At 43.9% G+C, this 13,031-nt stretch overlaps 1 protein-coding gene across 1 annotated transcript in view; it reads right to left on the bottom strand.

The window, feature by feature from the left end:
• Nucleotides 1-13,031, bottom strand: part of SART3 (spliceosome associated factor 3, U4/U6 recycling protein) — a 39,249-nt gene that overhangs the window by 3,209 nt on the left and 23,009 nt on the right. Inside the window, exons 8-16 of the mRNA XM_010360600.2 lie at nucleotides 12,389-12,527; nucleotides 11,815-11,922; nucleotides 11,028-11,105; nucleotides 10,834-10,892; nucleotides 9,691-9,800; nucleotides 6,529-6,641; nucleotides 5,530-5,606; nucleotides 4,465-4,633; nucleotides 337-791 (exon numbers count right to left, since the gene is read on the bottom strand). Of these exons, the coding sequence (XP_010358902.2) occupies nucleotides 337-791; nucleotides 4,465-4,633; nucleotides 5,530-5,606; nucleotides 6,529-6,641; nucleotides 9,691-9,800; nucleotides 10,834-10,892; nucleotides 11,028-11,105; nucleotides 11,815-11,922; nucleotides 12,389-12,527 (1,308 nt within the window). The remainder of the gene's footprint in view (nucleotides 1-336; nucleotides 792-4,464; nucleotides 4,634-5,529; nucleotides 5,607-6,528; nucleotides 6,642-9,690; nucleotides 9,801-10,833; nucleotides 10,893-11,027; nucleotides 11,106-11,814; nucleotides 11,923-12,388; nucleotides 12,528-13,031) is intronic.

Here is a 13,031-nt window from a genome sequence, read left to right as displayed (position 1 = left end):
GGTGAGTCACTTAACCTCTCCAGGCCTCCATGTCTTCCTCTGTAAAACGGCAAGAATAAAAGTGGCCATTCACAGAGTCTGATGAGGAGTCAATGAGGTGACACACATAAAGCATTCAGCACAGTCCCTTGCATTACTAAGCACCCAGCAAGAAGGTGCCATGCCATGAGTCAGACCTCAGTCAGCTGGCTCAGGACCGACCTTGGCTCACAAGGAAGTTTACATCCAAACACAGCATAAAACTTCCATGTCTACCCTAAATATCACTGCTGCAGGAAGAAAGTGCCTGTCTAAAGCAACCATGATGAAAGGTATTCTTTTTTTCCATAAACCTACCTTAAAATCAGGGTTTTTGCTCTTATCCACACAGGGGGAAACAAACATTGGCCTCCCTTCTACACTTTTCCGGTCCATCTCCAGTGCCTGAAGGGCTGATTTCTCCTCTTTAAACTCCACGTAGCAGTAGCCTCGGAAATCCCCGCGATTGCTGAAGATGGGTCTGATCTGGACCACCTCCCCACAGGCCTCAAAGAGTGGCCTGAGCTTCACGTCCGGCTCCTGCATGCTGTAGGGCAGGTTGCTGACAAAGACGGTGATGCTATCCTTGCTGCTGTCGTGCAGCACCTTAGGCATGTCCCTCTTCAGGGAGGCTGCCTTCTCCTTCTGCTTCGAAGGGGGTTCCACATCTACAGTGGCACATTTCCCAGCAAGCCCTGCTGCTACTTCTACGTTTTGTGTTTCTCCAGCTGCAGGGATGCTGTTCTCGACCCTTCTGCGTTTGGAAGGCTGCTCTACAGGTTTTCAAAAGAAAAGTAGCCATGGTTAACTGTTACTTCTCTTCAGGGAGCTTGAACAGAGGTGAGGCAAGCATCACCCCTGAGAAGTCTTTTGTGACCCACCTGACCTGTCCCACAACTTTCTGTGCCCCAATTACACTCGGGCAAGTGGGCTCAATCAAGTGGAAGTAACAACATAAATCCCCACTGTCCACTCTTAAATTATACAAAAGGCAAATTATACAAAAGGTCAGTGGATCTCAAAGTTCAGAAGGCAAATTCCAGGGCCCCTCTCCTATAAAGCCCAGGTCAACAGGGGTGGGATAGGACAGGAGAATCTGCACTGGAAAAGCACCCTAGTGACTGATGCCCATGCCCCAGGGAGCACATTAGGAAAAGCACTACAAAGGGTCTGTGGTTTCTAAAACACTTTCAGTAAGGTCTTGTGTCCTTAAGAGAGCCTAACCACAATCTTCTACTGCAGCCTGTCCTCACCACTGCCTCCACAGGGCCAGTACTGAAGTTCAACAGACATCAGCCTCCGGCAAACAGACCTCCCCATCAGTTCACCCACTGACTTTACAATGCAATGTAAGCCCTGCATACTGCTACTGTATTCAAGAGTGTCCCTGGGCTGGGTCCAGCTGACTGGCCCACCTACCACCGCAGCCTCCTCAACCACTGCCCCATCCCTCTCCCACGCATCCGAGTTCAAACCCAATTATCTGCTGCTCACAGAGAATGCCAGGCTGTGCTGTGCCTTCAGGCTGTGCTGTGCCTTCAGGCTGTGCTAACATTGGCTCCCTGTCTAGCTCAGCCCTTCCCTTCTTGCTGCCAGACAGTCACTCGGTCTTCCCCCTGGATGCCGCATCTCTTCCCCACAGTCTTCCTAGTATGAAGCTGACCCACTAGTGCCTTCTTTGGCCTCCACCAGTATTAACAACTCCATCTCCCACAGTCCTGATCACACGCCATGCCCTGATCACACGACACTGCGGTCACACATCACATTTGCCTTACTCTGCTAAACTGTGAGGCCAGAGGAGCAATAAGCCACCCTCAGTCATTTAGGACAGCCCAAACAAGGTGTACAAGCAAGGTCAACTCAACGATGGATGATTCCATTCCCAGTTCTCTCTGGCTCACACATCTGTACTAAGAAAGTGTACAGAGAGTCCTTTCACGTCCAGAGACAATTCTTTTTTTTTTTTTTTGAGGCGGCATCTTGCTCTGTCTCCCAGGCTGGAGTGCAACAGCATGATCTCAGCTCATTGCAACCTCCGCCTCCCAGACTCAAGTGATTCTCCTGCCTCGGCCTCCCGAGTAGCTGGGAAAACAGGCGCCCACCACCACGGCCAGCTAATTTTTGTATTTTTAGTAGAGGCAGGTTTTCACCATGTTGGCCAGGTTGGTCTTGAACCCCTGACCTCAGGTGATCCGCCCACCTCAGCCTTCCAAAGTGCTGGGATTACAGGCGTGAGCTACCACCCCAGCCACCAGAGACAATTCTTTACCTTGACTGACTCTCTGAAATAAATATGACCCAGAGCCGCCCATCCCTGAAATTACAAGGGTGAAAGAAACTGCTGGAAAATTCCACTAAGTCAGAACCATTAAAAGCAGGGCCAAGGCCGGGTGCAGTATCTCATGCCTGTAATACCAACACTTTGGGAGGCCAAGGCGGGAGGATCACTTAAGGTCAGGAGTTCCAGACCAGCCTGGCTAACATGGTGAAACCCTATCTCTAGTAAAATACAAAAATTAGCTGGGTGTGGTGGCGGGCGAACTGTAATCCCAGCTACTTAAGAGGCTGAGGGAGGAGAATCGCTTGAACCCAGGAGGCAGAGGTTGCAGTGAGCCGAGATCATGCAACTGCACTCCAGCCTGGACAGAGCGAGATCTTCTCCTATACTCCAAGATCATGCAACTGCATTCCAGCCTCAACAGAGCGAGACTCCCGCTCAAAAAGAAAAAAAAAAAAAGCAGGGCCAAGCTTGGCAGGTCTGTGCAGGGTAGGGGCTGCAGCAATGCTGCGGGATGCTAGAGCCTGAATGGAAGGAAGAAGACGAGCAGGCATGGGGCAGTGGCAGGGACCCAGCCTAGATCTGGAAGCCTGAGTGAAGGAGGCAAGGGTGTCCATGCAGAGCCGTGCCTGACCCCGGGTGTAGGAGACCAAACAGGGTGGGGATGGCACCCGTGAGAAGGGGAGGCAGGGACAGGAAGTTGATTACATACCTACAGGGGCTGGGTGGAATAAGTGAGGATGCTGAGGATAAAGGCAGCCAAGTTTCTCAAGGTCAGAAAAGGGCATGACATGGCTGGGCGCAGTGGCTCACACCTGTAATCTCAGCACTTTGGGAGGCCGAGGCATGTGGATCACTTGAGGCCACAAGTTCAAGACCAGCCTGGCCAACATGGCGAAACCCCATCTCTACTAAAAATACAAAAAATTAGCCAGGTGTGATGGTGCGTGCCTGTAATCCCAGCTACTTGGGAGGCTGAGGCACAAGAATCACTTGAACCCAGAAGGCGGAGGTTGAAGTGAGCCAAGATCACCCCATTGTACTCCAGCCTGGGCAACAAAGCGAGACTGTCTCAAAAATAAATGAGTAAATAAATTTTAAAAAGAGAGAGAAAGGCGTTGCAAGTACGAAAGGGAACCTTGTGGTGTTAGACTGGAACTGGAGGTACTGGTGTGAAATCATGATTTTCAGCATACACAAATAGTTACAGAAGTAAATACGGACATAAATATGTCTGCGTACACATGCACGCACGCGCGCGCGCGCGCGCACACACACACACACACACACACACACACACACACACACACACTCTCTCCCTACCCTCGACCACTCAGGCCTAGGAACAATACCCAATAGCAGTGAGCACAACCAGCACCTCCTAAATACCACTCATCACTCAAAGGAACCTTGGAGAAATGATGTCCAGGACTGAGTTATGGAAAGTACAAGATGACCCTTGGGTATTGTGTGCCAGAAGGTAAGGAAATGATCAAAGAACAAGGGGACAGGTCAAAGGGACACAGAAGCCTGTGTGATGGAACTCTTGCTAGCCAAACCTGGGATAAGTAGAGCATCAACATAAATAATTATCAAAAGGGTTGTCACCAGCAGTGGAACAAAGCGAATCACAGTCCACCTGACGGGACTCAATGAGCAGGCCACAGGAGCGATTGTGCACTATTCCTGCCCGAGATGCATGAGCGGAATCCAATCCCTAGGGAGCATCAGACACACCCAGGCTGAGGGACACAACACAGCAACTGGCCTGTCCCCTTCCAAGAGTGCAGGTCATCAGAGTAAAGAACAGCTGAGGAGTGCTCCAGACGGAAGGAGATCCAGGAGACAAGACAGCTAAACACAACAGTGCATCCTGAACCGGATCCTTTCACTACAAAGGACATTATCAGAACAAATGGGAGCCTATGGCTGGGGTCTGAGGATTAGATGGGAGTAGCTAACCCCGGCTCTGATGGTTGCATTCTAGTCATGGAGAAGAGGGCCCTTGTTTGTAAGACATACACCCTAACAGTGATCAAAGGGTGATGGGTATCAAGCTGGTAATGTATTCTCAAATGGTACAGGGAAGAAAGTTCTTCATACTGTTTTCGCAACTTCTCTAACTTTGATACGTTTCAAAACACAATTTCTCAAGAGCTCCTTACCTTCTTCATCATCGCCCCACTCTTTCTCATCGTCCTCATCTGCTCCGCGCTTCTCCGGGCCTCTGGTCTTTTTCTTCTTTTTCAACGCTTTCTTCTCGGCCCGGGCTCTTTTCCGTTGTTCAGCCTTTTCTTCTTCTTGCTGCACAAGGGCTGCTTCCTTCTCTGCAGCCTAGAAAAATGGGAAGATGATGCATCGCTGGATGTGGCAGTTACATTCACTATACTGATTTGTCATGAAAGGGGAGAGGGAGTGGAGGTTCATTACTAAATGAAAAGCAGAGATCTGGAGAAAAATGTGGACAGGCTCACAGCTGTTCCACACCAGGGCTCATTCAGGTTCTTTGGAATTCTGGATCTGATGTCTCTGTTAATATTAGCAATTTCCTCACCCTAATCATTACTCATCAAAAGGAAGCGAAAAAAAATCCGTAAAACTGGCCGGGGGCATTGGCTCACGCCTGTAATCCCAGCACTCTGGGAGGCCGAGGTGGGTGGATCACGAGGTCAGGAGATCGAGACCATCCTGGCTAACATGGTGAAACCCCGTCTCCACTAAAAAAATACAAAAAAATCAGCCGGGCATGGTGGGGAGCCTGTAGTCCCAGTTACTCAGGAGGCTGAGGCAGGAGAATGGCATGAACCCGGGAGGCGGAGCTTGCAGTGAGCCAATATGTGCCACTGATCTCCAGCCTGGTGGTGACAGAGTGAGACTCTGTATCAAAAAAAAAAAAAAAAATCCATAAAACTAAAGCCCTAAATAAGTTAGGGGTGTTCATGTTCCACTCACTAGGCTAAGTGAGGCTCTTCTTTATTCTTTTTCATCAATTCTAGTAAATTTTAGAGTAAAATTCCCTCACTACATGAAACAAGTACTTAATATTGGGGCTGAAGTTTTAGAACAATCTAAAAAGACAGGTTTAAGCATTGATCTAAATATTTTATAATTAATACTGAGTAAAAGACACTTAGGAAAATGTAAAATGTCTTGACAAGAAACATCCATACCAAACCGAGCCAAAACAGCTACCAGAGGTGCCAAAGACTTCAAACAAACACTGTCATTACCTTCATTCTCTGCTCATTGACACGAGCTAATCGGGTTTCAGTTTTCTGAACAGCTATATCCCAATCTTCTAAAGAACCTTGAAAGAAAGAGAAGCAACACTTTCACTCTTTAGGATTCTGAAGGATACAATCACATAAATTTTTCTTAATTTCTCTATACCTCCAGAAGAGATCTCTCCCATCAAATAAGAAGAAAATGTAATCCATGTAGCACTGAAGTTCAGAATTCAAATAGTCCTTCTGAGTGGGTTTAAAATGTCCCTTCCCTTTCAGGAGAGACTTGAAAACCAGAATATGATCTATTAAGGGCTCTAGACGGCAAAGAATATGAAAACGTTCTAACGCAAAAAGTACATTTATATTAAGACTGAAGAATTTTAAGAGCTACTCAAATGTTGAGGCATTTATTTCTTATTTTTTGGTGGTCTTTGATTCCCAGTTCTGAGGGATCCATACTCAAAATCCAGACCAATACCCACAGATAAGTTCATATTATTTTTCTATCTGAAGGCTCCGAAATTTAACAAGGGATGCAAAGAACACACTGAGCCATCTGCGTCTCCAAGGTCCTTTGTTGGACAGACGTTGTACTAGAGCACAGTGCCTCTCAAAGGAGGGATTCTGCCCATCAAGAGACATTTGGCAATGTTAACAGACATTTCTGGTTGTCATGTTTGGTTGCAGTGAGGAAGTTGCTACTGGCATTTCAGGGCTAGAAGCCAGGGATGCTGCTAAACATCGAACGCACAGTCCCCCCAACAAAGAATTAGAACTCTATGCTACAGTGACATCACATAGTCCTCCTGGTAGCTGCGGAATTTGAGAAGAGCTGCAGGAGGACTCATTTTCAGGACACTTGTGACAATCTAATCATAGGGTACCACTTAAGGGGTGGCAGCGTAAACACAGTCTGTCGCCAGACTATAACCAGATGCTCCTACTTGAGACCAAACAGCAAATGGATTAGGCTCCAAGCCAGAAGAAAGCCGGGGGTCCCACCTTCTGTCCTCTCCATGGTGAGTAACACTTCACAGACGTGCTCTGGGTAGTCACTGGTGCACTGGACAGCCCGGTGCAGGGCCTTCCGGCAGTGCTGGGTGTCACCATGCGCTCTAAGGCAGAAAACAAAAAGTTGCTGCCACCAGGACACAAAGTGGAAGGCACTCAAAGAGAGAGGCCGTCTTCTCCCAGGTAGAAACTCACTCTTCAGTAACTCTAGCTTCTGAGAAGACCTTTGCTTTCAGATCTATCCACGATGCTTTCTCCTTCCACAGTCTCTACAGTCACCTACTAAGGATTTCCCTGAAGCACTCTCTCCCTCAGCCATGCAGGGGCTACTGGAAAGCGTACCTGAGAATGTGATCTGCAACCACCACTCTGCCTTTACAGCATTCACATGTGCGCACATGGCGGGGGAGTCCAACAGCTCTCTGTAACCTGATACAGTCCCCAGGGAAATTTTACTATGGAGTCCTACTGAGGGGAGAGTCATGAATCCAGGGAAGTGTCAAATTTCATATCCAGAGTCAAATCTTTTTTTTTTTTTTTTGAGACAGAGTCTCGCTCTTGTCACCCAGGTAGGAGTGCAATGGCACGATCTCGGCTCACTCCAACTTCTGCCTCCCAGGTTCAGGCAATTCTCCTGCTTCAGCCTCCCAAGTAGCTGGGATTACAGGTGCCCACCACTACAGCCAGCTAATTCTTGTATTTTTAATAGAGATAGGGTTTCACCAGGCTGGCCAGGCTGGTCGCCAACAGATCTTTTTTGTACACTGCTAATCACAACAGCTACACAACAATTCTGTTAATCATAACTGTTATGAAACAGTGTATTCGTATATGTTTTTAAAACATTTTAAATATACATAATTATATATACATATTATGATACTCAGAAAAAAGTTCAGAGCACTGGTTCTCAAAGTAGGATCCAAGTACCCCTGAGGCTCTCCCAGAGCCTCTCAGGAGGCCTGCAAAGTCAAAACTCCTTTTATAATAATAATACCAAGACATTACTGGACTTTTTCACTGTGTTGACATCTTCAAGACAGTGCACAAGTAATGGTGGCCCTTAGCACAAATCAAGGCAGCAGAAATCTTTTTAATGCACTGTGTGATGAAATACTAAGTACACTTAAAGCCCTTCTCATACTGAAGTACAACAGTGATTGCAAAAAAAAAAAAACATATTACCATTTGAGTTGCGAGCTGATCAAGTCACTTTTTTCAAGGACACCATTTTTACTTGAAAGAAAACTTGAGTGACAAACCACAGTCAGTTACTCAGACCTGGGTATTTGGCAGACGTTTTTGAAAATTTACAAAGTGAGGCTGCCACTCTGGGGAAAACCACTGACAGTATTTGTTGTATGTGATAGAATTCAAGCTTTCAAGTGAAAATTAGAATTTTGGAAAACTTGTATCTGCCACCACAAGTCTGACAGCTTCCTACTTAAAATACTTTTCTACTAAGATCAGTACAGATATGAACAAATACGATTTTTTAATACTATAGAAGAAAATGTGTCAACATTTGAAAGAGCTGCATGATTTAGTGAATTGAGATTTTTCCAAATAATGTCGTAGAATTATGGCATCGTGTAAAAGATAAAATAGACAAATGGGTACTACTGTAACAGAATCTGTCAATATGGTTTTAGATTCCACATGCAACACTGAAGTTTTGCTATAATATGTATGAAAGAAGAATACCTACGATTATCTGAAAATGCTTCTAAAATACCTTTCTTTTCTAACCTCTTATCACACTCTTCAATGAAAACAACAGATCACAACAGACAGAATCGGTAACAGACATGAGAATTTAGCTGTCTTCTACTAGGCCGGGCTAAATATATCCGCAAAAATAGAAAACAATGCCACTTTTCTCACTGTATTATTTTGGAGTCTGAAAAACAGTCACTGTTCAAAAAAGTTATTAATGCTAAATAATTTGTTATATTTAAATGAATGAAAATGTTTTTTACATTTCTCAATTTATAAATTATAAATATCAATAGATATAACTCACATACATTAAAAGTGTTTTGGGATCCTCCAATTTTAAGAGTGGAAAACAGATCCTGAGACCAAAAAAATTGTGAACTGCTGATCTAGGGGAATATTCAACAAGCTTTAACAGTGGTTTTCTCTGGGGTGGGATTATAACTGTCACTTTTAGCCGGATACGGCGGCTCACGCCTGTAATTCCTACACTTTGGGAGGCCGAGGCGGGAGGATCACTTGAGGTCAGCATGACCAACATGGTGAAACGGTCTCTTCTAAAAAAAAAAAAAAATACAAAAATTAGCCAGGTGTGGTGGTGCACACCTGTAATCCCAGCTACTCAAGAGGTTGAGGCAGAAGAATAGATTAAACCCAGGGGGCGAGGTTGCAGCTGAGACTGAGCCACTGCACTTCAGCCTGGGGGAGAGTGTGACTCCCCACCTCCCCCCAAAAAAGAAAAGAAACTGTCGCTTTCTATCACATATTTTTGTAAATATTCTGACTAATATGGGCACACAGTGTTTTTTAAATAGGGAAAAAACATTCAAAAAAACCCCCAGCAATGTAGCAATGTTATGCAATGAACAATGTTCAAAACAATGTTCAAGACAGACTGAAAAGGTGCTCACATTCTTTATGTTTTCCCCATGTTATAAATATTGTTAGGCATATCTTATTTCATTCAAACAGTTTTAAAGGCTTGTAACACATGTATGCTATAATTGCATTTTCATTACAAAAAAATTTAAACATAGAAAAGTCTCAAAGAATGAGTCATGGTTATGACTGGGTCAGTAATTTGAGGTTTTTTTCTCTTAGCTTTTCAGTATTTTCTACTTTGCTATAAAAGCAAATATAAAAAATAAATAGCTCCAAAAGGTCAAATAAAGTATCATGCCCAAAAATCAAAACAAAAACAAATTAAAAGAAATGCACAGCTATAAGAGTTCAAGGCACAAAATATGATAAAAATTAAAAATGTACCCACTACTGAAAGAGACAGAATGAAAGAAGTTCTAAACCCCCAGCAATGTAGCAATGTTATGCAATGAACAGTTCTAAAGAGCTAGTCCAAGCTGGTAGGAGTCAGCCAGGAGTGAAGACGGGTGCACAGCTGACAAGCACTGCCTCCCTCCCCACCCCAAGATCAGTTACCTTTCCAGGTTGTAATACTCTAGCCACATGTTGGCGTACTTGGCGTTTCCTCTGGTCATGATGCTATCCCAGAGTTCCCGAGCTTTCTGCATGTTATTGCACAGTCGAGCCTAAAGTGCATCAGCAGGCTGTTAGGAGACCTGAACCTTATGATGTCGACACCCATCATACAACATACTTCCAACAGACACACATAAAAAGCACCCCACAACTATTACTGTTACAGATGTCCCTGGGCATTTCCCAGGCCTCCCTCCAGTGGTAAACGGCCCAGCCCAAACACTTGAGCCTTTCTGCAGCCACAAGCTAATCTGCCTATGTTTCCTGAGAACTGAGAGAGACAGCACGCAGTACTTATGCGACAGTACTGGATAGTCATTTGTTTTTTATTTTTATCAAGCTTAACTACAAGTGTTTGAGAGACAATATTTAAAAAAAAAAAAAAAAGCTGCTCTAGTATTAAATGCACACTCTGCTGCTAATGCTTACAAACTGTGACTTGGGCAACCTGTAATTCTCAGTTTTCTCATCTTTAAAATGGTTAAGAAATAAGCATCCCATATAGAAACTACCTGACAAATGTTAGTTTCTTCTATCTGATGCTCCCTCAGAGGAGAAAACATGATTAGAATTATTACAATCCTACCTGCTGATCAAGGCAGGTTCCGTGTCTTACTGACCTTGGAGCCCCTGACCCAGTAGAGACATTCAAATGATCATATCCTCTAATTACTTGTCAAATAATCTGTCTTCTACATTAGATAGAAGCCTTACTAGCACAGGAATTCTTATTCCCACAGCACCTAGTACAGTGCTGACAAACAGTACACGCTCACTGCGCTCTCACAAATGAAGCAAAGAGGCAGAGACGGAAGTAAACGAGTGAATACCTAGCATTTAAACATTTACTGCACAACTTCTAGCTGGGAGCTAATATTTTCACCAACATATTTACAAACATGTGTCAAGCTAGATAAATAACATGAATCCTTGTAGAGCCTAGACCATTACCTAGGTAAATAACATAAATCCTTATAGAGCTTAGGCCATTATCTGGGATTCTGACTCAATTTTAATTAAGGTTTAATAGGATGCTATTCAACAATGGTGGGTGAAAGTGGTAGATTTGTCGAAAAGGTTTACCTCAATCCTAGCCCAGTTCTGCATAATCACGCAGCTTGGATCACCACTTTCATTGAAACCTTCAAAAACAGAATTAGTAAAATTAGAAAGGAACTTGGAGACAAATAGCCTCTAGCTGGAAAGGTACATCAACCAGGAAATAGTACAGACCAGGAAATACAACTGGGCAAAACCACAGGCTGGGGCATACTTACGCTCTTCCACCTCCTGCTTCAGATACTCCAAGGCACGAGTAAAGGCGGCCCTCAACTCCTCCAGCTCTTTACTGGAGTCTAGTGGAAAGTGCAAAAAAAGGCTTTAAGAAACCACATAGCCTGGCTTTATTTGTCTTGTTTTTCATCCTATGCTGAAACTGCCCAGAGACCCATTATGTACCTGGCATCATGCAGGGGACACAGAAATAAAACTGCCAATTCCTGCCCTCATCACATAGTCAGGGAGAAAGAAATTAGAACAGAGTAGAGTATGGACAGCACGGTGAAAAAGGCGAACACAGGGCGCTGTGTGGGGGGAGTCTCCCCCAGCTGGGGTGACACAGGCAAACAGAAGAATGGCTAAAGGCTATCTGTATGAGGTGACAGCTGACACGAGTGTGCAATTACAAGTTAGGGGTTTTCTGGCTGTTTTCGGGGGGGGACATGAAGGGGCAGAGGATCCCACAGAGGTACAAACATTTTTCTAAAACACAGCAGTCTTATTTCAAGAAGTATTTAGGATAAACAAAAAGACCAGAAAAGAGAAATGAGAGCTAAGACTAAAGAGGCTGGCAGAGGCCAGTATAAACCATTACTCTCTTGCCTTACAATCCACAGCATGACTTGTTAAAGATAGAAATCGCTAAGATTTCTGGGGGAGAAAGTCACCAATGCCTAGTTTACATCATTTGCCGAATCACAATGTATCTGGGGAACTGGGACATCTCGCCAAAAGTTGTGTTAAGAACATGTTCAGCTCTGAAGTGAAAAACATGCGCTTCAATACCTTGTTTGAAATCAACCCTTCTCCTCAGGTAATCAAGGTATGCCTGCCAAATCTCCACATAATCAGTGGCCTGGATGAAGCCAGCATTCAAAGCTTTCTCGAAGGTTACTGGAGTTGGAGAAAAAGTCAGGATTTGTTACCAATTCAAATGGAAGCTAATATAAAGTTACTACATTCTACTGACTATAAAACACTACATGACTTTAAAGACTAATAGATGCAACAGGATGAAATGAGCTAGACAGGAATGTTGAAGAGAGAAGGTGCTACAACACTCTACAGACTGTGTTCTAGAAAAAACTTCTTTCACAAGACGTCCTGCAAGAAAAGTTCCAGGTCAAGGAAGTTTGGAGAAAAGACTACAACTTCTTAGAAAATGCAATGAATATGAGCACGTTAAAAAGCTCACAGAAGCCACAAATATAACCAGTTCATCTCTCAGAGCCCTTTTTGTCACTACACTCCAAATCGCAAAGAAAACCCCAGGGAACATTGATGTAATGACTTTGTCACCGCTCTCTGTATCTCACTTGGGACAAATAGCTTAGAAGTTCTCCCACAAAAACATCCGCACCAGAAATTACTTGATGATCAACTCCATGTCTCTCCATGGCCAAGAGGTACCGACTCCATAAGGCAACTGTCCAGGGGCAGTTTCTAACAGCGCGGTTATGTACAGACAAAACCAAATCCTTTACTTTCAGTTGCCGATCCTATGAGAAAGAATTCCAGAATTAGGAAATTAAACTTTATTAAGAATTCACCATCAACAAGACAGTGCCAGCACAACCAAGCGATGAAAGAAATGTCCTTATAAACGTCTCTTGTGACCTGGTTTCCTCAAAAAAAAAAAAAAAAAAAAAAAATCACTAGGGGGAGTGGAGGAAAAGGACAGAAGCAACTTATAGGTTAAACCAGCCTTAAGAGACGTCAGCCAACCCTACTGGATAGACCTCATTTGGATCATTTTATACATATACACTGAAATATTTTATATACACATACTGAAATATTTACCAATGAAATATCATTTCTGGATTTGCTTCAAAATAACACATAAAGGGCAAGTAGGTGAGACCACAGATCAAAGTAAACTAAAGCTATAATTGTTAATAATTGTTGAAGCTGGGTGAGGGGTACAGGAAGTTTCATTTTACTCATCTGTCTACTTTTATATGTTTACATTTTTTCCATAATAAAAAGTTAAAAGAAAAATA

Source organism: Rhinopithecus roxellana, chromosome 10 (assembly GCF_007565055.1).
Source record: "Rhinopithecus roxellana isolate Shanxi Qingling chromosome 10, ASM756505v1, whole genome shotgun sequence".
Lineage (NCBI taxonomy): Eukaryota > Metazoa > Chordata > Mammalia > Primates > Cercopithecidae > Rhinopithecus > Rhinopithecus roxellana.
The sequence above is the reverse complement of the archived record's forward strand: the minus strand, read 5'-3'. Positions and strand labels throughout refer to the sequence as shown.